The 25,946-nt window shown below is 38.6% G+C and overlaps 1 protein-coding gene across 6 annotated transcripts in view; it reads right to left on the reverse strand.

Annotated features, from left to right (window-relative positions):
• DNAH5 (dynein axonemal heavy chain 5) overlaps positions 1-25,946 on the reverse strand; it is a 235,227-nt gene that overhangs the window by 63,654 nt on the left and 145,627 nt on the right. For all 6 annotated transcript variants that reach the window (XM_053913932.1, XM_053913940.1, XM_053913931.1 and 3 more), the window contains exons 48-55: positions 21,293-21,415; positions 20,890-21,103; positions 18,843-19,066; positions 16,646-16,844; positions 14,165-14,337; positions 9,603-9,733; positions 6,238-6,391; positions 5,528-5,795 (exon numbers count right to left, since the gene is read on the reverse strand). In XM_053913932.1, the coding sequence (XP_053769907.1) occupies positions 5,528-5,795; positions 6,238-6,391; positions 9,603-9,733; positions 14,165-14,337; positions 16,646-16,844; positions 18,843-19,066; positions 20,890-21,103; positions 21,293-21,415 (1,486 nt within the window). The remainder of the gene's footprint in view (positions 1-5,527; positions 5,796-6,237; positions 6,392-9,602; positions 9,734-14,164; positions 14,338-16,645; positions 16,845-18,842; positions 19,067-20,889; positions 21,104-21,292; positions 21,416-25,946) is intronic.

Genomic DNA, 25,946 nt, shown 5'->3' on the forward strand with positions numbered 1-25,946 from the left:
CAATAATTTTATTTTCCCTTTCATGCACAAAACTATCACAGACGTTAAGCCTATCATTCTTTGTTCTCTGGTACTTACACAGTGAAGTCTCTTCTACAAGGCTGCAGGCTCTGGTCAGCAGCCAGGCTGTTTCATGGTTTACATAAGGACAAAAGTGGCACAAATAACTCAGAAATCAGTGCCCACCTGGTACTCATATTTAACAATCTCATTCATTTTTTCACTCAGAACCTGTGATAGCCTTAATTCCCCCAGGCTCCGACTGCATGTGACACGTTGAGTGTTCACCACTAAAATTTTTTATGCCTGGGCCATCTTGTTCTTAAATGTGGCAGCCGATCATTTGCAGTCAATTCTATTTTACAGCATCCTTTAAAAATGTTTGGGTAAAAAAATCTCCTGTTGTCGACCTTTCTCTTCCCAACAGTGCCAAACACGGGACCAATTGTCAAACAGCATTTCCTATTGTAAGGAGAGGCCACAAAGTCAGAGCTAACCAATCACCATGTACACATTAAGTGTCTGCTCCACACCTGTCCCTGGGATGATGCCATGGGGTGAGAAAGGAGGTGACACTTGGTCTCATCCCCAAGGAACCTAACAGGGTTTTTTCCTATGCAGTTAAAACTTACCACAATTATCTTTATGAACCTCAGGGAAAAATGACTATGGATTTGCTTTAAAGGTATTTAAAATATTAAATAATATATATGAGTGGCAAATATTTAGAAAATGGCCAACAAAAAAGAAGATAAAGAGAAGGAATCAAGTGAACAAACCTATCAGGTGATAGTTGGCAAAGAAATCAAAAATGGTATCTTTTCACCATTATAAATTGACCACTAAATCAATGCAATAATTGTGGGGCAGCGATTTATATCTATGTAAGTAATAGAGACTATTTATCAACTTGGTTATAAACACAGTTTACCATATACACTGAAAGGCAATAAATTAAGACACTCAGAAACCTTAAAGAGACAGTTTGAATTACAGGAAGTTTAAGTCTGGGCACTGGAAACATAGGAACAATTCTTACCTATGACAAATGTTTTGTAGGTATTAAGAACAACAGCTTCAATATTCACTAAATGCCAGATATGCACTTTACCTGGCATTATGAGGTATCTTTAAGAAAGTGCCTGCTTTCTGAAAAATCCAGTTGTTCACCATTATTTTCCTTCTTATGTGAACACAGAGTATGAATAATGGTAACTTTTTTCTTTATGTGGCAAATTGCCTTTTTGTCTATCCAAAAATCAAAGAGAATGAAAATGGGATGGATTCAAAGTATGTTTTCCCAGAGACCCACAATCTCTGATGCAGGGAAGGTTATACAAAGGATGAGGTAACTTCCTCTTAGGGTGATCCAAGGGACAAGAGGCCACAAAAACCCTTCTGCCATCTTCAGTATCCATTCACCAAGGCGGCAACGCCAGTATTGGGGCCCACCTTCAGGCAGTGTCTTAGGTTGCAGTGGGTTATACCCTGGTAGTGTACGTTCAAATCACTTGATGGGGAACAAGGTGTGGTATGTCTGGGACAGAGGGGAGGACACTGGGCTCCATCCCTGAATTTTGCTGTCCCCCAGTTCCCACTTCATTTGGATTAGAAGTGAAGTAACAAATTGAGGGAGGCACTTTGGTTGCCTGAGCAGTAGCCATTCACTCGCTTCATCACTAAAAATTCCCAGTTTTGCTCAGGGTAGCAATCTGTCCAACTACAACTTTGATTCCCCAGACTCTCTCATAGCTAGGGGTGACCCAGTTGTGGACAATGACACATAGACGAAGTTCCTGGGGAAGAATCCTGTCCAGAGGCAAAAAGGCAAAGCTCCAGACAGGTCGCCTTGAGCTGCAGCAGCCACCTGAGCCTGTAAGGACAAGAGTCACACCCGAAGGGTGACAGCAGGACAGAAGGAGGAAGACCCCGATGGCACTGTCCTGCACTGTGCACTCTGCGTTTCCTTGGTAGCAGGAAAAAGGAGAAAAAAAGTGTACTTGTTTCAGCCACTGCCTCTCTAATAGACAAACACACATTCTTAATTGATACATTCAGAGGGCAAAGCATACCTAATCTTGGAAGATCCTAAATCACAGAGCCTTATCAGTTAATCCTTACAAAGCCCAGAGGTGATCGATTGTATTGTGTCTACTTTTGTAGATAAAGCTAATGAGGCTCAGAGAAGTCTGCTCATAGGAGGTGATGGACTCCAAAGGCCAGGTCGCTTTGATTTTGAAATTCAAATAGAACCAAATGAAGTCGAGTCTTTAGAGTGCTAAGAAAACATTTTTAATTGATGACCAAAGTTCAAAAATATTTATTGAGGAATGAGCTTCAAAAAAATAGGGTATTCTCACTGGAAAACCATGGGTACTCATGGTTTATGTGCCGCTGCCTCATTTCTCTGTGTGCTGCGCCGTTAGCTGTGGGCAGTTGCAGAAGTGGAACTCATAGGAGCAAAATCTTGTACCTATGATGTAAGTCAAGTAATAATTTTCAAAGAGGACCATGCAATTTACACAGTTAAAACAGCCTTCTGTGAAAAATATATATATGCCAAATATGTGCTATTGCTTTTGCTTGAGATTTTATTTTCAAGTGAGGATGACCTATTTTCAAAACTATGTGCTAGTTTAAAGTGGAAAATAGAAGAACATTACTAATTACCTTGGAGCAATCTAAATGAAGTTAATTGACTTAGTAGTAAGTTTGAAATCAGAGTTTCATTAAGAAATAGAAGATAATACAGATATTTAAAAACAATTACTTCAAAACAATGCCATACAAAGCAATAAACAAAGATTTGACAAAATGGAAATTATTAAATAGTGGGAAAACAGAATTTTACAACATAAAATGAAGTATATTTTTCTTTAAGTGCTTCATCAAGAGACTCACTCAATTTAAATTCAGATATATAAAAAATATAGTTATTAACAGACTACAAATGTAATATTAAACTACTGAGCATGTTTAAATTAGAAAAATACTCTCCACAATAGCAACAAACTACCCAAAAGAGAAATTAAGGGAAATAATCTCATTTATAAGAGCATCAAAAAAACCCAAAAATACTTAGGTATAAACTTAACCTAGGAGGTGAAACACTTGTACACTGAGAACTATAAAACACTAATAGAAGAAAGTAAAGTAGACATACATAAATATATGGAAAGATATCACATGTTTATGAGCTTGAAAAATATTATTTTTTAAATGTCCATACTACCCAAAGCAATCTATAGACTCGATGTCCCCATCAAAATCCAATTATATTGTTTTACTAAAAGAGAATAGAGTTTTAAAATCCATATGGAACCCAAACACAAAAAAACCCAAACAAAGCAGAAGGCATCACACTCCCTGGTTTCAAAATATGTTACAAAGCTACAGTAATCAAAACAATATGGTACCAGTATTACAAACAGACACATAAACCAATGAAACAGGATAGAGAGCCCAGAAAAAAACTCAGGCATATATGGTGACTAGATCTCAACAGGGTGTCAAGAATACACAATGGGGAAAGGATAGGCTCTTTAAAATGGTGCTGGAGCCCTTACTATTGTGGGTCAGTGGGTTGGGTGTCTGGAGTTGGGTGTCCTCCTCAGACCAGAAGTTCTCTGGTTCAATTCCCAGTCAGGGAACATGCCTGGGTTGTGGGTCAGGTCTCTGGCTTGGGGCATGAGAGAGGCAACCCATGGATGTTTCTCTCACACATCAATTTTCTCTTTCTCTGTTTCTCCCTCCCTTCCCTTTTCTCTAAAAATAAATAAATAAAATCTTTTTAAAAATTGTTCTGGAAAAACTGAATATCCATATGCAAAAGAATGCCCTTATCTTACAGCATACACAAAAACCAATTCAAAACAGACTAAAGACTTAAATATAATACTGGAAACCATAAGATGCTTAAAGAAAACAGTGGGTAAATTCCCTGACATTGGTCTCAGCAATGATTATTTTGGATATGACACCAAAATCACAGGCAACAAAAGCAAAAATAGACAAGTGGGACTATATCAATCTAAAACTCTTCTGTACATTTGTACTTCAAATATATTAAAAATCATCTGTATTTAAAAACTGTATGTGTGCTAAGGACAAAACTTCCCCCATGGATAAGGATTTTCATATATACACATATATATACAAATTCATTTGTATAGTTTCCACTATAAACTAGCACATAGTTTTGAAAATAGGTCATCCTCACTTGAAAATAAAATCTCAAGCAAAAGCAATAGCACACATTTGGCATATATATATTTTTCACAGAAGGCCGTTTTAACTGTGTAAGTCGCATGGCCCTCTTTGAAAATGTATAAATGTGTAAATCACATGGCCCTCTTTGTTTATGTATAAATATGAAATATATAAATGAAATATATATGTATGAAATATATAAATATATACATATATACATAAACAAATACATATGTAAACAAATACATATACGTGTGTGTGTGTGTATGACTTCCAGCCCCAATATTGTCTTCTTGGTGCCTCTGATGATTCCCTCTGCTTCACCATCCCCAATTTCTCTTTCTATAAGGGGCAGGAGACCAGTTAATCAGCCCTTCTCTCATTGGGTACCACAGCGATGGAGAGCAGGTGTGGGAGGCAGGGGTGGGGAGGGCGGGTGAGAAGGTAGGCTCCAAAATCCTTCCTCTTCCGCACTTTTCACTGAGTTACCTACTATGGCTACCTGTGGGGTTTTCCTGGGAAATAAAACTCTTCTTAAACAGTATGAATATACAATAATCAGACAAAACAGTTTGAAAGCCACTGCCATTGAATCAGTACCCCCCTGTGGTTCTGATACAACAGGTCAAAGGGGAGACCTAACTCTACCATCCACAGATATCCCCAGATAATTCCTCACCAAAAGCTGAAAAACCCTAAACTAAATGAGTGATCTCTAGCATCCTCTTTACTACATTTACGTTCAATTCCATCTACAAAGAGCAGCACTAATGTTCCATAGAATGGAAGAGCAGACAGAAGCAGCAGCGGCAAGGACCCCAGTTGTAGAACCCTCTGGTGACACCCTACGTTAAGGACAGATGCCAGCAGAGCAACGCTGGAAAATGAATTCCGATTTGATTCCCAGTACTGCGGCCATGAGAAGAAAACATTTAACAGACACTTGGCTTAAATTACTCTTACATTGATCAACCCACCTAAAAAAGAAAACAAACACTATCAAATTAAAAACTCAGTGGTTTCCTGCGACATTCCAGCACCTGCCTGGGCATCCACCTGAATCATAGTTTCAGAACTAGAATTATTATACATTAATCCAAAGGCGTTCAGACTGAAGATCTCATTCTCTGATAACCATGCTCTGGGAAAAAAAAATGAACTACCAAATAAGAAAGAACCCCCTCTTGCAAAATTCCTCTAAGCTTGGACGAAGTGACCTCTGACTCAACCCAGTACAGAGACAGCGAGTGGCACAGAAGGTAAAGAAACAAACATTGTAAACCAAAAACTCTGACACAAAAGTTTCCACCACACTAACCAGCAATTAAGGCGTCCTTCGGCCACCGGCTGAACCAGTCAACAGTGCATCCTGAAATCAGGGCGGGGAACTTCAAGGCCCGGGTTCGAAATTTCTCCCCCACCGGGGAAAAGCAGAGCGCAACGTGGAGGTTCTGTCGGACCCGACTCATGAAGTAGTCACACAGGTTCTCATTGGTCGGAGGTCGCCTGGGGTGTTCTTTTTTCATGACCGACATGAGATCACTATTAATTTCATCAATTTCATCACGAGCAAATAGGTTAGAGACCTGAAAAAAAGTGCAGACATTCAGATTCAATACAGACATAAGAAAATGGATCAAAACAGGTAGTTTGAGAAATGTCTTTCCTCCATATGTGTTAACTCACCTGTAGAAAATTAACCAACAGTCTTCAAGAGATAAATCACATTTTAAAATACCCAAACAAGTCTATTATTAATTGCAAAGTCACAGACTGTCCTTGTAACCTCTCTCTTCTGTTTTTTTATTTTTCACCTGGGGCACTCATTGAGGTTTTAAATGTATATAGCTCCACATTTGGGGAGTTTTATTCTCCAAAAACCAAATAGAAAAAGGCATTCTTCATACTGATCACCTAATCCCCAATAACAGCACTTATTCCAAACTCCCATGCAAGGAAATATGAGCAGCTCTAAAGCTGGAGGGAATCTGAAGAGACAAAACACATGAGGGATAAACGAGCTCCTACCTCACCGGATGATAAAACATTGTTCATATATTCCAAAAATGACTCCTCCTTGATCTCATTGTCCGTGAAAATAAAAGTGATTCCTTTGCCTTGCTGACCGGCCGTTCTATACAAAATTTTCAGGTCTTCCATCAGATTTGATGTGTTATAGGATCTAAGAAAATATTGTCACTGTGTCATTAGCTAAATTATTTTGATGGGAAGGAAAGAAAGATCCTGAAGCCAATGATTTATGCCATTTAGTTGCCAAAAAAATATTGACATTGTTCCATCAGATAGGTGTTTCATTGGATGTGACTATCACCAGTTCATTATATTTACTTACAAAGATGAAACTGACTTTTTAAAAATTTCTTTCAGTTTCTAACAGCTATTCCTTTGGAAGTAATAGAACTGCACCATCATGGTACAGTTTTCTGTACTTTGCTTTTCACCAAAGTCAAGAATTATTTTTTTTATTGAGGTAAATTCACATATAACATTATACTAATTTCAAGTATACAATATAATAATTTGATATTTGTATACAGGTGGGACAAAAAAGGGTTTACAGTTGTGAGCATGCAAAACACAGAATTTATTCTTGTATTATTTATTAATTATTGTATTATTTGCCACATGAACAACTGTAAAGCTACTTCTGCCCCACCCTGTATTTCGTGAAATGATCAGTTGCAAAGATAAAATTGATTTTTAAAATTCCACATTTTGTAAAACATTATGATTAATTTTTACACACAAAAAATAACTAGAGCCAAAGTAAACATGAAACAAAAATACAATGTTTACCACAATGTTTACCACAACTAAATGTCATCTGAATGTGTTTATGTTTCATTTTGAAAATAATTTTGGGTGATGATAACAGGAAGGTCAAATTGGAATCTATACTAAGCGCCATCTGCAATGACATTTTAGAAGACACCTCACAGACTAAATTAAACTAAACTGAGTCATGTCAAGCCTTCATCACGTGGGGTGAGGGAGATACCCTACTGTAAACGGTGCCCTCCTCGTCCCCAAACACATGACATCTTTGGGTCCCACATATGAAAGAGTTTGCTGAATGATCGGTAAACTCTTGGTAGAAGAGCTAGAAACATTATAAAATATCGCAGTATAAATCTTCTCTCGCTATCAAAAGCAATACTTTGGTGGAAATGAGCTTGCAATCATGAAATGTTACAGAGGTCCCAATATAGAGAAGCCCATTACCACCAAAGGTGAAAATAAAGATATTTCAACCCTGGAGACTCAGATTTACTTGATTATTATTTAATCTTTGTGCCATTAAATAAACTCAAGAGTTCACAGCAGAAGAGCAAATGGCCTTCTAATTTTTTTAAAGCTACTAAATATTTAACTTCTATACTCTATGCTTTTTTACCATCTATAACCTAAACCCTAGAACCAGAAGCACTACTACTATGCATCAATATTTTAAGAAGACTTCTAGAAAAGTAAGATCTGAGAGATTAGGAGAATATCAAAAACAGAATGGCCCCTAAAAAGAGACAAAGGCAAATATCTTGCCTCAGCTTCTTGTGAAACTTCAGCCCCATCCCCTGGATCAAGGGGGCCAAATAATATGGCCTGAGTCACACACGAACAAATGGCCATCCTCTCCAAACCTGAGGCTCTTGCTCCTTGACCCTTAGCCACATGGCTGTGCAACAGCTTAGCAGTAGGATGGTGTTTTGAAGGCTATGAGAAGGTGAGGTCTTGACCTCCCCTTTTCACCAGTAATGAAGCTTTCCCAACATGACATGCAGAGGAAGTAACTTATCACAGACAGAGGAGTTGTAAGATATTTTGGTGCAGTGTCAGTCAAGATAGACCAGAAGCTAGCAGTATTGTGGTCAATTCCCAGGCAGATCTGGGATTTCAGACAAGATATTGCCTTTCAGGGTCTCGGCTATGAGAGAGGCTAATGCTATTTGCCTGGCAAACCTACAGTCCTTTTAAAGATTAAATTAGCCTTGCATGTATCCATGGACTTCCTTCAATGAGACAGGTCAGCTAAATGCTTCTCCATTGGGCCAAGTCACACCTCTAGATCAATGCCCAATTGGCAAGACTTTCTGCTCCCACACCTAGAAATTAAACTCTAGTAATTTTCAACCCAGCTAAACTTCCTAAACCACCCTCCTGCTTCTCATCTTGGTTAACCCTGAAGTTCTCTGAGTTACCCTTGTTGATCTCTTCATGCTGACTTTTCTCTTGCTAATTCTCCCCGCACTACACACAGATCACTGAGGACAACCCTTTTGGGGTTCCCTATCTTGATGAGGAGCAGTTTCCCAAACCAGAACCAGGATAGGTAAGTCCAAAAGCTCAACTAATGATCTCTTGAATCTGCCCTCTTGTCTCCATCCTCACTGCTACCACTTATGACACCTTCATCTCTTGCCTAGACCCCTGAGACAGCCTTATGACTGTTCTGTTCAGCTCCTTCTGTCCATTTTTTGCACTGCATACAAATCCAACATGCATTCCCCAGTGGTAACTCATTAATGGTTTCCTATCACTCCAGGAAGGAGTCCCACGCCCTCACGACACCTTCAAAGGTCTCCATTTCTCTTCCTTTCCCACTTTCCACCTTACCCTGCACATCCAGCCACGTTTAACTTCTTCCAGAGCCTCACTCAAGTGGAAGTTCACATGTGTTGATTCTTTTGTCTGGAACATTCTTTACCTCTCTTCTACTCTGAGGTAGTTTTGACTCACATTCAGGTCTCAGGTGGAACATCTCTTCCTCCATGAAGCCTTTTCTAACCATCCCCTAGACTAGATTGGGAGTCCCTCCCCTGTTGTTAACAGAACCTGGTCTGCACACATTTCCTTTTCATAGAGAGCACCTACATATCACACCTTAGTGAAGAACTGCTCCACTGTCTGTCCCCCTTGAATCACTGTCAACTCCACAATGACACAGGCCAGGTCTACCTTGCTCACCATGTACTCCCCAGCACCTCACTGGTGCCTGACACACAAGTGATGCTCAATAAACATCTTTAAATGTGTGAGCGAGTAAATCCATATAAAATTTCTTCTATTTTTCCAGGTTACTAACATTCTTGAAATCTGAATTAACATTTAGTAGGGATAAATTTCTTCTGAAATGCTCCAAAAGGAATACACAAAAGTCACATCATGCCTAACACAAAAACAGGAAGGCAGCTACTCACCACAATGAGAGGCTGAAACGTTTCAAAAGCAAATTATTGATGTGAAATTTTCAGGGTTTATAACAGAGGTTGAAAGGAGAAGATACATATAAGAAAAGTGCATTCTTAATTTCTGGTGGCCCCTGAGAACCTTTTATCAAAATCCATTTCAGGTTAACTAAAATGAAACCTTGTTACCTTGTCAGAGTGATCTGGAAGGAAGTATAGCCAGCAATGAACGAGGCCAATCTTGTTAGACTCTGCTTTCCTGATCCGCCAACCCCAACTAGGAGCGCATTTCCCCGGGGAGTACGAATGATGCGTGAGATCTAGAACATGGAACAGCAAAAGCATCTATCGCTCAATATGTAAACATTCCATTTGTCTCATTTCTTCTACATGGCATTTTGGAAGATGTGGCTTCCTCAAGATCAGAATGGAGAGAGATACTGGTTGGAGGAATGAGAACATCGCTGAAATAGAACAGTGTTCAGTAATATTGAACAGACTGGGACTGCAGGGTGTGCCTTTAGGAAACTAGGGGGAGACCATACAGGTTAGTCATCAGTCAGCCCAGACTGCAGCTTGCTTTGGGTCTTCAAGAAGAGAAATAAAGGATTCTTAAAGGTTTCCTTTAGTTTGCCCAACCTCATGTAGTAGGATGGGAAAGAAAACAGAAATTTCAAAACAACATGTATTTTTGGAATACAGAACCCACAGTTGATTAGAAAATCCTCCACTTTTGAAAAATGACAGTTTAAATTGAAGTCAATCAAATTCCAAAAATCTGGCATAGATATAGAATTTCTTTTTAAAGAATGAACATAAATACCCTCCTATTATTTGGCCAAGACAGTGATACCTAAGATATCTACCAAGAAGTGATCATGGGTGGACCAGGAGTCCACTCTGTTCCAGTCAGTAGCCCCGGACCACTCCTCCCCATCACAGTAAAAGTCCATGTTTCTTTGCCTTTTATTGGCGTCGAATGAACTACTTACACCATCAGGCCTCCAATCCCACCTAGAGGAAATTCAGTGCAAAATTCAGTGCAGATTCAGCACAGAATCTTTCCCTCTTAACTGCAGGTTAAGCCTAGGATATTGCTGTAACACCCACTTTTCTCTAGAGAGTGGGTTGGGGGCTCAGAAGGAGTCACTTTCCTGTGGCTGAGAGGATTCCTGGGGTAACTCAGGCTGTGCACGCTGCCAAGGTTTGTTAAACATCCTTCCTCAGGATTCAGGCATAAGCTATGTTCTACTCATACTGACTACTCTTGGCTTTTGAATTATTTCTCCCAACTCAGTGTGAGCCCCAGGAAATAAAAACCATTTGCCTGTCTCTGTGGTGGACCTGAGAAATTTGTGAGATAGGGAGGTGACACACCCCTTCTTCCAGCCCCCTCCTCACCCTTGCCATGTGGTTGTCTCCCAAGTTGTTGTGGGAAGGCAAGGAGTGGAACTGGCAAGAATTCATGGGATTGTTGCCAATGTCTACTCATACTCTTTCCCTGTATTACTTAGGGAGGCACAGATAATGCAGGTAGGGAGCAACTACAGGCTACATTAGAGTGCCCTGTGTCTTCCTGGGTTAACATTTTAACATGGCTTTTGTCATAACCATTTCCTTTGGTGGTGCTGGCAAATGTATTAAAGGTTTAAATAATTGTTGTTAATTAGGTATTGGGACCCTTTGTCCCAATATCTTTTCCTGCAATTGAGCCTACATGTTAATTTTTTTTATTCTCAGTTTCTAGCACACGGTAAACCCAGTTGCTAGCACATATTTGAGAAATGAACATACAGATGAACAAACAAAAGGAAGATTTTAATAACAGGCACAAAAAAACTCATAATCTAGTTAAAAACAGAACTAGGTGAGAACACAATCAAGTGAGACCTTCAACTGGGGCTATTTTGTCCTATCTCTGCGGAGTGTGAGACAGAGAAATTCCCCTTGAATTCCCTTAACAAATATTTAAAGGTGTAATAATGTCCATCCCGCCCTGCAGGTGCTCACACTCCAGCAGGGGACAGAGACCTACCAACGGAAACCTGGCAATACACACGGAGCGCGCCAGGACAGAAATAGTGGCAACAGGAGGACAGGAAGCAAAGGAAACAACGCTGCTTGCTGGAGGCAAGTCCCAGATACGGAGCTGAAATCTGACCTGGATCTCGAAAGATGCCTGGAAGTTCATCGTGCAGAGAAGGTGGCACGCCAGGTGGGAACTGGGCTAAATTTTAAGAAGAGGGAATGGGATGCATGTGCAAAGTCTCAGAGTCAGCAGATGCCCAGAGCATTTCCTGTAGGAGTGGGAACTTCAGGAGTGGGTACAGAAATATCAGGACATGAGGGACCAAAGGCTTGTTTAGGGTTGTACTGGGGACTTGGTTCAACTTCAAACCTATTTATCAAACCTCTCTAGTGTGCCTGTTTCAGCAAAACTCCACCAATTAATGTTGAGGTGAATAAACTGAATGCCTGTCCTCAGGGAACTTGTCTTCCCGTGGGAGAGACGTATACGTAAATAGGTACATCTACACAATGCAGTGCCTGCTGGGAATGTGGTATTGGTGAGGTGTTCTGACACTGGGATGTCTTTCATCATAAGAAGTTGTTTTTTCTGGGTTACACACTATGCGAAGGCATAGTGTGTAACCCATGCAGCTGGAATGCCAGGCAGGAACTAGATCATAAACCATACATGTCAGAGCTTGAATGTTAACCAAAGAGGCAAAAGAGATATTGCAGAGATATCTGTGTTTAAAAAAAAAAAAATCCTTATCTTAATTAAGGAAGGAATTAAGAATCATGCTTGGTCTCAGATCACATCCTGTTTTGCTGCAATTTTATCTTCAATTCTCTCTCTTGTCATCAATCATGTCTGATAACTAAGTCACATATTTCAAGAATCAGACCTACATGACACTCAGTTTGGATGTACTATTCACTGAAAGCAAGAGTGCAGAAGAGAGGGTCAACCTAGAAGACAGTGAGGATTGGAGCATTTTAGCTCAAAGTCCAGTCATGAATTCTTGGGTAAATTCCAGACCAGACACACTGGAGGCTCTGAGAGTGAGGAGAAACGTGGTCAAGGACCCTGTTCTGAGGCTCCCAGGCCTTGAATGTCATGCCCACAGTCAAGAAATACTCATTACTCATCATCTGTGCTGTGAAACACAGAAAAAAAAAAGTGCTGGGAATGACCTCAAGCTCAAGACTAACATAAATAACCTCATCTTCAATTTGAGCTATTATGAAACCCCAGGCCAATCAGATTTTGTCTCCAGTAGACAGTCACAAAGTTGCCTTCGGTATTATCTATTCGGAAAACATGTTTTTCTTTTTTCTTCTTCCTTTTAATCATCAAATAGGACACAATGTCTATTCTTCCTGAAACACATAATCCTTACTCAACTATGAATTAGGAGCAAATTTCAAAATGTTACTTATATTTGGTTTTGAAAGAACATTTGTGCTTCTAATTCAGTACAGATGTTTCAGGATCTGGAGAATTTAGAGTTTTCAGGCTAAATGCCTCCTGCTGGGAGATCCAACCTCCGAACAAACTCTCTGTCTTACTCCCTCTCCTGGACTTACCCCATCCTTGCAGAAATGCTTCCTGCCCACTCTTGCATTTTCAGGGGAAGAGTTGACTTGATAACCTCTACAATCCTCTCCATTTCTAAGATTAATTAATTATTAGAGGTGACAATTTGTAACTATAAGATCTTATCTCCTGGTTAAATCTAAGTAATGAAAGAAAGCCTCGAAATGTCTTCTAAGAGGACATATAGTAGTCTGAAGGAGTAATACACATAAACAACATGAGAATATCAGCAACAAATTAATTTTAAATGTCATCATCTTCCATCATAGATAAATTAGGTCATATAAGTTTTCAAGTAAATAATATATTTTACTTCCAGCCTTTGAGGATCAACTGCCCTACGAATGGATATTTCAATGACTAAACTGACAGAGAGGAAACTATTTTCTTGGTGGATTTCATTCTAACAGAATTTTTATCCAAGTCAAAGTCAATTGCTTATGTGTTATTTTTTTAATTATTATTTCTAATTGTGGTAAACTACATCTAACATAAAACTTACCATCTTAGCTATTTTTAAGGGATAGCTTAATGGAATTAAGTGCCTTCCCACTGGTGTTCAACCACCACCACCATCCATCCTCAAAACCATTTTCATCTCGCAAAGCTGAAACTGGAACATTGAACACTCCCCAATTTCCATTCCCCCTAGCCCTTGGCAATTACCATTCTACTTTTTATCGTGATGGAGTCGAGTACTCTAGGTACCTCATATAAGTGGAATCATTCAGTAATTGTCTTTTTGTGACTGGCTTATTTCACTTAATATAATGTCTTCAAAGTTTCTGCACTATTTTTTTAGTTATCTTTTGCATGATGCAAAAATATAAGCAGACACTTTGCCTGTGCTTTGAACTCAGCTGTCAACCACATTGATTCTATGTAGGGAAAATATTGAGCTGGGAGCTATAGAGCAACACTGAATAAAATTATCTGATCACACATTAGAAGTACACATGCTCTGATTTTAAGCCTGCATGTATGACATGTTGTATTCAGTTTAGAAATTACATTGGAATATAGCACTGTGTTTATTTTTAAATTGCATATTCTCCTAGGAAGTGAAAATAAAAAAGGAGGGGAAAATTCTGGTGTGAAGCCAAGAGTCTGTCACCTGGGGGAGGTGCTAATAGGCGTAGCCACTGACCTTGACTAAGTGGACCATCGCATCCATGAAGAACACCAAATCCATGCCAGCACCACGGACACTCTCGTTATGGAGCTGCAGAAACATATTCAAACGCGCCTTTAGGTGATCAAAAGACTCGATTGGTTCATAAATTTTGGGCATCTCCGCATCAGCCTCCTCAGATATTTCTCCTGGGATTGGGAAAAAAAAATCAATTAAGTGTCTTCAACTCACTGGGCTTTACTACTTCCTTCAATGTAAATTAATACACTCACAGCTCTACAATTTAACCCTAAATATTACTGATGTTCATCTAAATGTCATATTATGGATTTCTATAGAAGCAAACAATATTAAAAGCATTAGAAAGGTTGTAATCAATATGCCATCACAGTTCTTTCCTGTCCAAAAAAGGCCAATTTCAAATAATGTTATAAATACTAAATTTAACTTCTATCTATAATTGAACATTGGCATTTCAAGGATCCTCCCAGAAATATTCCCTAATCATCAAAATGAAGATCAAAAGAAGTAGAAATTTAATATCAAAATCAGCAGCAGAGGTCAAGAATTAAGTTATTTTTTAATAACAATAAAGAGGTCACTGCATCTGCTCAGGCAATATTTATAATTTGGAAATCTCAGATTAGTGGTAAGGACAAAAGTGAATTTTAGGGAATGGAGGTAGAGGGTTGAGAGAAAAAGAATAATGATTTCCTAAATAAATAAACATTGAATTATTTCACTGGGATGGTACTAAAATCAATATATTTTTTAATTAGAAAATAATACACCAGCTGAACACTTTTCCAACTTTAACTACAAAGCATAATACCAAAGAAAAGGCTAAACTAAGCATATGTAAATTCACTTTCAATTCACAGTAACAGGACAAAAAAGTAACACATTCATCGAATATACTAATAACAACTTAGAAAATCATTGAGTACTAAGAAAGTGGCTATATCCTCCGAATTCAATACTACATAATCATTTTCGATGGACCCTCTCCTAAGATAACTGATATTAACTTTTGTATGACAAAGCAAGGAAATTGATCTAACATAATCATTAAGATCGGCCTCGTTGCAAAGCTCTCACTAACTGAATGCCAACAGCACGTTGCTGTCTCGTAAATGTTCGACTCCAGCTTCGAGAAGCGAAGTGCTCTGGAGTCCCAAAAGATCAAGCGTTTGCCCCCGGATGCTGCCTACCCTAAAATGCATTTGTGCTCCTCGAAACCATAATCGAAGTAGTCATCTTTCTGCATTACAGGAAATAAAGTCCATAAATTCTAATTATCTCACAAATTCTCCTACCTTTACAGCATTTTTGTATTTGTGTGACTTGATTTAAAATGAAATGTGTCAGCTTCCTTCTGTGGAAGGATCCTTCCAACTGCACAGCCAGCAATAAGCCTCCTTTTACAATTTTCAATCAGAAACTCGACAGATCACAAACATCCTTATTAAATCTAGTAAGGGGCGGCCTGGTCATTTTCAACTATTTAAAACATATAAATAGCATGTGTTTAAACATGCCTTTTTAAATTTGGAAATTAACTAAAAATTCATTCTCAGTATAGAAGAGGTCATTGAATGAAAGAGAAATATTCTACTTAAGCCCACTTATTTCTAAGGGAAAAAATAATTGGAGTACTACTGCTTTTCATAGGAAAGGATACATATCTCAATTTTTCATGAAACCACTACCACAAAAACTTGCCTCCACATCACCTGTCCCTTTCCAATTATACTCCATGGCTCTCGCAGACAATACAAGGTCTTTCTTTATAGTTTGAACACTTGGGATGACCCAAAGAATAATAATCATCATTTTTGCTACCTCTCACTCAGCAGTGACTCTGAGCCACAGATTGTCTAAGCCGGTCTACAAATAACATTTCATTTATTCCCCACAGCATCACATGATGCATATATTAATATTCCCATTTTTATAAATGAGTAGAATGGGATTCAAGAAAGCCCAGAGACTTGCCCAGCTAATGTGTGGTGGGGTCCTTCCTCACATCTACCTCTGTGTGACCCACTGTCAGTCCTGTGCACTTCCTATCCTCCCTCCCAACTCTACCTGAAGACCCAAGATCCTCATGCATAAAACCTAGTTAGTCTTTAAACACCACGGGGATGCATTTACTCACTCATTCTATATTTACTGGGCACCTAGTATGTCCCAGGCTTATTTTGGTAATGTTTACTAGGCAAAAATTCAGCATCCCTAAACTCAACCTTCCGTCTTCAGATAACCCTTTGGGGAATTTCAAATTCTGCTTCTGCTGAAATAACATGGGAAGGAAGGGAAAGGGTCATAAATGAACATGTATAAAGGACCCATGGACAAAGCCAAAGGGGGTAGGATTGAGGGTGGGAGATAGGGGTAGGCAGGATGAGGGAAAGTGGTGGTGGGAAAATGGATACAACTGTATTCAAACATTAATTTAAAAAATCAAAAAAAAATAATTCCACTTCAGTAGTTTACCTGTTGCTTCAGGTGCATCCCTCAAAAAATCCACAAAATAAGAGTCGATTCCACAATCCACCAAGAGTTTTTTCTCTTCACCAAACTCCTCCTCCACCACACTTACTAAAGCCTTATCAAACCAGGCCACATCATCAGACACCGTGAAACGATCAGCGATCACGCGTTTGCACTCATGCTTCCACAGCCGTAGCAGGTCCTGTAGAGAGTACGATTAAAACATGTCACTAATTGCCATCACACCTGAGCTGGGAATTCAGGTCATAATACTGTAGAGTACCGTCCTTCCTGATTTAAGACACTTTAGAAAGTTAGAGTTAAGATACGTTGCACTTAACTTCATATTCATCTCATTCAATAATATTAAACAGAAAGTAGTGTCATTTTCAGCCTTTAAATTAAAATGAAAACATCTCTAGACAAAATACTAAAATCACTCTGATCAACCAACAAACTAATAATCTATATAAATGTCTTATGTTTATGATAAATGAATCTGTTTTGACAAGACACCTGCATTCATGTGGACAGAGCGTAAACAGAAAATGCATATATAAACAACTCTCACTTACCACAACTGAGATATTACAAGGGTGTATTTCCTTAATACAATGTGAAGGTAATTTGTGGCAAAAGAATATGAGTTATCAGAAGAAGGCAATTGCCTAGTCTAGAAAATTCAGGGCCAAAAGTTAACTGGAAATAAAGGAAATCAATTGTTCAATACACCTGCTCCTACAGCAAGAATAACAAATGTTTTGCCAATGCTCATTATTTAATGTGAAAGACTGGTGGAAATTTCTTAACTTGATAACACTGTGCAAGTAAGAAAGGTTTTAAGCTATTGTATTTCTAATGATAAAATGCTATTTAGTTGCCAGAGTCTAAAACAAGTATAATGAAATATACTCAATGATTCAGTTAAAATAAAAGTTCTTGATAAAACCAACTGCTAAAACTATTTATGCTGATTTAAAATAAATACCAAAAATGGCTACTCAAAAAGTAATACTGGAGAACTGTATTCTATCATGCCATTAATTTATCAATAACCTTGAGGAAAAATCAAGGTAAAATGTGCATTACTGTTATAGTGACCTTCATTTCTCTGTAACAAGAAGAATGAGTTTTCACCAAAATGTTTTGTCTCGGAGTCAAAACATTTGATCTGCAGTGCAGATTCCTACTTTGTGAGCAACTGGGCAAAGTTTTTTCTTTAAATAGTCAACATGATGTGCCTAGTGACGGTTCAGTTGATATCTGTCTGTGTACATTTAGGTGGAGAAGTCCCCTAAAGCCTCTTTGCTTAACTTTGGTCCCACAAAAGGCTGAAAGAAGGCCAAGGGCACCTTAGCCTGAGCCCACAGGCCATGCTTTGGTTCCTTGTTCCAAGGGAATTTTCTAATACTAGGAACTATTATATTCATGCATACATACAACTGTTCATTTTTCTGTCAAATGAACATTCTACTCTTCTGCCTCTTTCCAATTTTACCAATACATAATTCTTTCAGTGCTTTCAGTTACATGGAAAGATCATAAATGACACAAATGGCTTCTTTTTTCAATTTTGAGTATTTATAAAGTACTTTTAAGTTAAAATGTCACATTTAAAATATGAAAACTATTATTTAATAAAATCAATAGTGATCTGTTCCACTATTTAGTATAAGAAAGATACTTTATGACGGGAAAATAAAAACAATTGTTTCTTTTACTCTATTAATAGAAAATAACTATGAATACCATCTCCTTAAACCTAAACCTAATTTAAGTAGAATTTTTAATGAAATTTTCTAACATACTTCTTTCCTTATGTTAGTTGAAAAGCAGGAAAGAAAGAATAGCTGTGCTAAAACATCTCAAAATATTTTCATAATTCCACTAAAAATTAATTACTAAGACTTTTTTTAAAAGACTGTATTTATTTTTGGAGAGAGCTGAAGGGAGGGAGAAAGCTAAGGAGTGAAACATCGATGTGAGAGAGAAACATCAATCAGTTGCCTTTTATACACCCTCAACCGGGGGCCAAGCCCGCAACCCAGGCATGTGCCCTAATCAGGAATCGAACAGGCAACCCTTCAGTCTGCAGGACAATGTTCAACCCACTGAGCCACACCAGTCAGGGCACTAAGACTATTGAGTGTGTATGGTAAATAACAATGTTATTTGTTTTTCTTTCTTATTTATCACTTACATCTGGTTCCTTGATAACCTCTGATGTAGTACTCAGCATTCCCTGCCAGATCCTAGAAAGATCTCGGAGATTAAATACATAATGGAATTTTGCAGGGGTAGGGAGCATTTTAATCTTGGTCATCTGCCATAGCCGGCGTGTCAGGGGAACCAATTTTGTCACTGAATCTCTCACTTCTTCTGAGAAACCCCTTTGGATACAGTAGTAGCCCATCCCAATCACACCTGAGAGGGGGGGAAAGGCATAACATTTTTACTGACAGTTCAAATCAACTAAATTAAAATGAAAACATTATAATGCAGAGTTTGTACAAGTAGCTACACATTTTAATATAGAATCACATATTAAGGAAATTTACAGTATGTTCTCTTGTTCTTTAAAACCTAAAAAATAGATATAAGTTCAATGAAGTTAGCATTGAAATACGGAAAAGTTAAGAAATACTACTGAAACCCTAGCTAAACTACCGTATTTTGCCATGTATATTGCACACTTTTTTGCCCAAATTTTTGAGGAAAATGAGGATGCACAATATACATAGGTAGTACTAATTCCCTACCTTTATAAATGTTTTTAATTTTTTATTTATGCTTATGTGTTAAAAGTGTAACTTTAGAAAGCAGTAACAATATCCAAATGCAAAATAATACCCTGGAATACGATAATCAGTTTTGTTTCTAAATATAAATAAGTAAATAATTGAATTAAAAACCTAAAACAAAAGATTTTTTTCCTGAAAGTTTGGGCCAAACACGTGAGTGTGCATTATCCGTGGTAAAATACAGTGATTTGATATTACCAAATGAGCAAACGGATAAATATGTAAAGATGCCTCCCAAAAAAGATAAAAAGGGAGATTTCATGAATGCTGTAAGATTTCCCCATTCTTTTTTAATATGTAGGTAATGTCTATTACTTTTTATTTTACATTTTTTAAATTTTTTATTGTATTTTTTACATTACCATCTAGCCCGGTTCTATCTCCCTGCCCCCTCCGCAATCACCACACTGTTGTCCATGTCCATGAGTCCTTTTTCCTTTCTGCTCGAGCCCTCCACTCCCTAACCTTCACCCCTCACTAGCTATTAGTCTGCTCCCTATCTATAAATCTGTCCCTATGTTGTGTGTTAGTTCAGTTCATTCATTAGATTCCACATATGAGTGAAATCATATGGCATTTGTCTTTCTCTGACTGGCTTATTTCACTTAGCATAATATTCTCTAGGTCCATTCTTCTGTTGCATTTCCATGCATTATAAAATATTTTAATTTACCTTATATGTAAAATTTTTCAGGCCAAAAAAAAAAGATAATTAAAAGTTAACAGTCATTCTTTCTGGTCCATTTTACGTTTCCAAGTTTAGACAATTCACATATCATTTGGTTTCCAAAGCTTTGCCCACTGCTGGGATTGAAGGCAGGCACTGCCTAGGGTGCGAAGTTGACATTTTAGTCTGCCAGAAATTAATTAGGATGATCCTAATGAGTTTTCTCCTCAGTATCAGGCTCAGAAATGCTAAATTAATACCTAACACAAATGACATAACTTACACTCTTTTTCTGCAAAGAGTAATTCCAAAATCAGTTATAAATCAGTTACAACTCAGTTAAATACCTCTGGTTACCTATTGGGTTTTTGTTTCTTCAACAAATTATTCCTGAAATACTCCATAGTTAATCAATCAATAACTTATTACTCTATAAATTACTCTGAAGATCCAACTATGACCAATCTCAGTGCAAAATTGTTTCTGTGCAAAATTATTTTTTTGGCCAGAATCGTCATATAGGCTGGCTGACGTATCAGCTACATAAACTTTTTGGCATGATATTGTATCAATCCAGACTTTAAATATGTGTATCCATGAGAAAATGATCTCACTGCATTGTCTTTCTATAAACAAAATACATTACATAAGAGTGATGAAGACAACAGATGGAGAAGCCACCCAGTGCTTCTTCTATGTTGACCTCCGGAAGCACATTTCCTCACTGGAACACAAGGAAGTGCTCCTCCCTCCCCAAGCCCCACTGGCACTCATCTTACCAAAGATCTTGTCCATGGAAGCATCGGAGGGCAGCGTGCAGTTAAATATAGAGAACTGCCTCTTGAGTCTCTGGGGTATATCATTGCGCCCACCCCCAGGGTGGATCATGGCTGCCAAAACCTGGATGTCCACGATGCTGGTAAACTCCCCAGGCTTCTCCAGGTTGTAAAAGCCATTCTGTTCCATTAGCTGTCGCACTATCTCATTAGTAACCTGAAAAAGACAACTTTCAGAATTAAAATGTCACTCCTTTATATCCTAGAACTGAACATGTTGAGTGCCTCAAATTAATGGACTTGATGGGAAGTCAGAAATTGTATGTTGGAAAATTAGAAAAATTTTTATTCATCCAAGAATGAGTCAATGCTGAATTAAAGAAAGTGCACAACAGAATCGATGTACCTGGTCTCCCCACTCATTGATGACGGGCATGTTCACATCATCAATAAACACAGTCATCTTCTTTCCTGCAGGAGGGCCGTAGGTTGTGCCCATGCGTTTATCCACATAACTCTCTATTGTCCTCTGTTAAATGAAAGAGCCGACAGACATGTCTGTGAAAATATCCCCTAAAATATGGTCAATCATTTTAAAAATTTAGGGACACTTGAATTGACAGGAATTACTCAGAGAAGCCCCCAAACTCCTCTTAATTCTGGAAAGCAGAGTATAAAGTCCCTAAATTATCTTGACAACGTTCACAATCTTTGAAAATCTAATTTAATTTAGGAGTAAATAAAATTCTAACCAATGTAAATTTTGAATGGGACGGGACTCTTCAGTCCATCTCGATGGACTCACTTTTGTCTGTGTCTATGTTGATGACACTCTACCCCTAGCCCCCATTATTCAAAGGGCCCAGCCCTTATAATCAGGGACAAAGCTCATCAGGGCTACTGTTCAAGAAGATTCTTAGGTCTGTGCTCTGAGCTGCACAGCCTGCTGGAGTCTGAAGACGGCTCTCCCTCCACCACCGAGAAGGCTGCCACCTGGCTTCTGCAGCCTGACACAGTCCAGACTCACGGCTTTGGGGCAGATGCAATCACTCTGAATCACTTCTCATCCTGAGACAAAACAAGAACACCCGCCCATGTCTCCTCTCTCGTTGCTACATTCTGAGCTTAGGCAGCACAGGAGACTACACTCTGCTCTATAAAAACACTTTCTTGGCAATATGAAAAAGGACATTAAAACTGTTGAAAGTAATATAATGCTATATGTCAATTATGCTTCAATTAACAACAAAACTGATGGAAGGAGTGTTGGAAGGGGTAAGAGGGACATGGGAGAAGGACCCCAGATTATTGACTGATATCATTTCCATGGTAGTACAATGTACTGTGTAAATTTATCAGTCATTTAAAATGTATGCACTGAGTAAGCAGAGCTAGCCCCGCAAAGAAAACAGAAAGGGCTTCAAAGTTCTGAAGCTCATTCTTAAAGACCTCATTGCATTCCCACCACTGTACAGATCCTTGATTTTAAGTCATAATAAAGATAATGCAAAAGTATAGGAGAAAATGGAGGTATAGTGACATAAAATGCATTCTCCTCCTAGCCAAAAATAGTTTTCTCTTAGTACATGATGAACAAACAGGTAAAAAAAAAATCACTTCAATATCCAAGATACAACCACAAAATAAGGCAAAGATATAAGCAAAAATCTATTCACCTGTCCCTGGAAATCTTCAGTCTGTTAATTTCAAATTTTAAGTTTCTATCCTCATTTTAATGAATAATAGCAAAAGACATGAAAAACTTTCACCATTCTTACATAGAAAGAGATATAAATGTATCACAACTCATGCAATTGAAAAACAAATCTCCCGTGACAACAGTGCAATGGCACAAAGAATTTTATATTCCACGACATAAAAGCAAACTGCTGGAAGTAATGAACTAGGCTAAATTTAGCTCTGCTTTCCAATGAATTTAAATGCATAAGGCAATTAATAATCTCCTGACACCTCCCTATGGCACTAAAGCCTGCCAGATATTCTCATGTCTATTAGTGAGAACTCACAGACACATGAAGATTTCATTATATATTGGGGGAGGGGGGCCTTCTAAGAGCTAAAAGCCATAAGTGGACTGGGTGAGATAATTTGAAGCAATGGCCACATACCTGCACGCTCTTCCCCTTCGTTATGACCCTAATTTCTTTGAAATAGCAGGACATGACAAGTAAGTTTTTATATATACATATATCTCATTAAAAAGCTAATTTGACAAAAACAGAAACAAAGTAGAGAGAAAAATTAAATAGCTTGTGAACCTGACATTGAGACTTCTTCCTCTTTCTAGAATTGCTGCCCAACAAATAGTTACCTAAAAAATTCTGAAGTTTGGTGAGACCTCCTGAAACACAGTAATTGTGTGTTCTACTCCATCACATATCTACTTGGGAATGTTTGGGAAAACCATACACTTAGACCTTTATCTCCAACAGGACTTCCCCACTCAGATGATCCATCAACATATCTAAACATAAATGCCTGTTATTCACCCCAAAGTCTGCACCCCCTCCTGGGTGCTCATTTCCAGGATAGGCCCCAACTACCTAACTGCCCCATCCAAACATTTCCGCAACCAACATTGATAAATTACTTTTATTATAATTTCAATATTGCCTTTTAATGTATCTCCTCCTCTCTGAACAATGATATGCCCTAGGTCAGTTATTTGTCTTTCTCATGGGGATTAATGTCACAACCACTTAAATTGCCTTCCTAGTCTCCTTCAGGCAGTACTGGAAGGTTCTTTGTGTCATTTACAGTCTGTATTGTGTGATTTATAATTTTATCTGGAGTTCTCTGTCTCCCTAAAGAATCAGCCTAAAGAATTACTGACCATTTTTGTAGTATTCTGCCCCCCACTTTCTCCACGATCTCCTTGATCTCTGTTTCCACCTCATTCACAGTTTTGGTGGTATATATAGTCCAGTTAACAAAAACAGGTATGCTAGTTCATTTCATTGTTGTCTGTCAGCTCTGCTCGAATATAAGGAGGTCAGGCACCTTGTATCTTACTCATTGTTGCAACCTCAGCACCTAGAAGGGTATCTGGTATAATGCATTTATCAGAAAATACTCGATACATAGATAAATAAAGACAAGAAAACTGGACGTCATTTTTACCCTATTTCTCTCTTTTCTATCCCTCTCCTCCCATGGTATCCACTCAACCTGTCGGTTCTGCTTTTGAACCACAATTCTCTTGATCCAGCCCAACCTCCCTCCTGAGGAATTACTGCAACCATCTCCTCTCGGGTCCCTCTGAGTGCAGCCACGTCTCTTCCACCTTCTCCTCTGCTCTGCTGCCAGCATGAACTTCACTTCCTAAGGCTCAGTGTAACCTGCTCAATACTCCCGCGGTTCCTGTTAGTACTTACAGGAACTCCATCATGCTCCCTGCTTCTACCTCTCTGGGGTCATTCTAAACACTCCTCAGTCTCTTTGTTCCAGCCCTTCAAGGTCTTCATTCATTCATATTCATTTAACAATAAAACACATGCCATGGAATGATGCTCACCTCACAGGCTGGTTTACAGTGTTCCTTATGAGATCCTTACTTACATGTTCCAAAGTAGCCATCTCTGAGCCAAAAAATCTCTCAGGGTTAGCATTAGCCAAACACCATTTCTGAGATATTGATGTAGAAGAATGATCTTCCATAAATGTCCCTTCCCTCAACCTAGGTATTCGTATTAAAAAACTGAAGTCTCTAGCAAGGGCCCAGAGTAAAGGAAGTTTAAACTGTTCTCAGAGAATAAACTAAAATTTTTACTTTGAAATCAGAGAAGGGTGGTCAACATGACATCATCTTAAGCAATGTGCAGAACCCAAAAAGGGCTCTGCCTTGTCTATTCCACACAGATGGAAAACCAGGTTAACCCGGTTATGACAGCGGTATTTTAAGAAATAAAAGCTAGGTAGTTGGGGATTCAAACAGACTTAGCAATGGGGGTAAGGAAAGCTGCCCCTCCGATTTCTAAGCTAGAAGCCCTAAAACTAGCATTCCTAGGGTAATTCAATTTTCTGAATTAATTTCTTAACAGACAGTTCCGTTTCTGTTCCTCCTAAAAATTAGTATAATATAAATACTAAACCCCCTCAGGTCATGGTCAGCCCTTTCATTACACTGGTTTCTGCAATCCCCTGAAGAAACCAACCCCCTTCCTCTGGGCTCTACATCACTCAGATCACACCGTAAGGCCCCTACTTGACTGTGCGCAGGCCTATTTCCCCCATCAGCCAGAGAGAGGAACGTCGCCCGGGAGGGGCACCGGCAGGGCCTTGTACTGTTGAGGAGGTTGTGCATGGCCCAATTTTGGGAACTGCCCTTCACACAATGGTCCCTGTGAGTGGGACACAGCACAGATCTGCATAACCTGCATGGCATTATTCAATAGCTCTGACAGGGTTTGAGTCAGAAAAAGGAGTTAAACTGCTCTTTCTCCCACTTATTAGCATTGTCATTTGATACAAGTCACTTAGTATTCTAAATCACAGCTCAAAAGTTGGAGTGTATATAAAAATACATAAATCATATATATGTACATATGTGTATATATACAAAAGTATTATCTATAAATGGTATAATATATATGAAAGCACTTAGTGAGCTTAATACATTATTTTAAAAGGATGTTTTATTATTACTGTATGTATCTCTATATATCAGCACCTGAATCATTTTCTATACATATTATGTCTAATTAAATTGCAATATAAAATATACTTATATTTAGGCTCCCATTTATCTATTTAGCTAAAATATAAAGATGCAGAGTTTATGCTCTTTATTAAGAAACCTACTGCCTAGCTTTCTGGTGGTGACGACCTCCCCACAACCACGTGCCTCTCACTAAGGACCACCTTCATCCCGCACCAGAAGAGGAGAAGAGGGAACACCAGAAGAAGCACCTGTGCTAAAAACCCCAGTTCCTGCTTCCTGGGTGTGACATGCCTAGGATGCTATAAAGTTACCATGCCGCTAGCCACGCACAGGAAGTAATTCTGCATGTGGCTGCTCCACAGTCCTCCACCAACCCACA

The sequence above is a fragment of the Desmodus rotundus genome, chromosome 1 (genome assembly GCF_022682495.2).
Source record: "Desmodus rotundus isolate HL8 chromosome 1, HLdesRot8A.1, whole genome shotgun sequence".
NCBI classification, from domain to species: domain Eukaryota; kingdom Metazoa; phylum Chordata; class Mammalia; order Chiroptera; family Phyllostomidae; genus Desmodus; species Desmodus rotundus.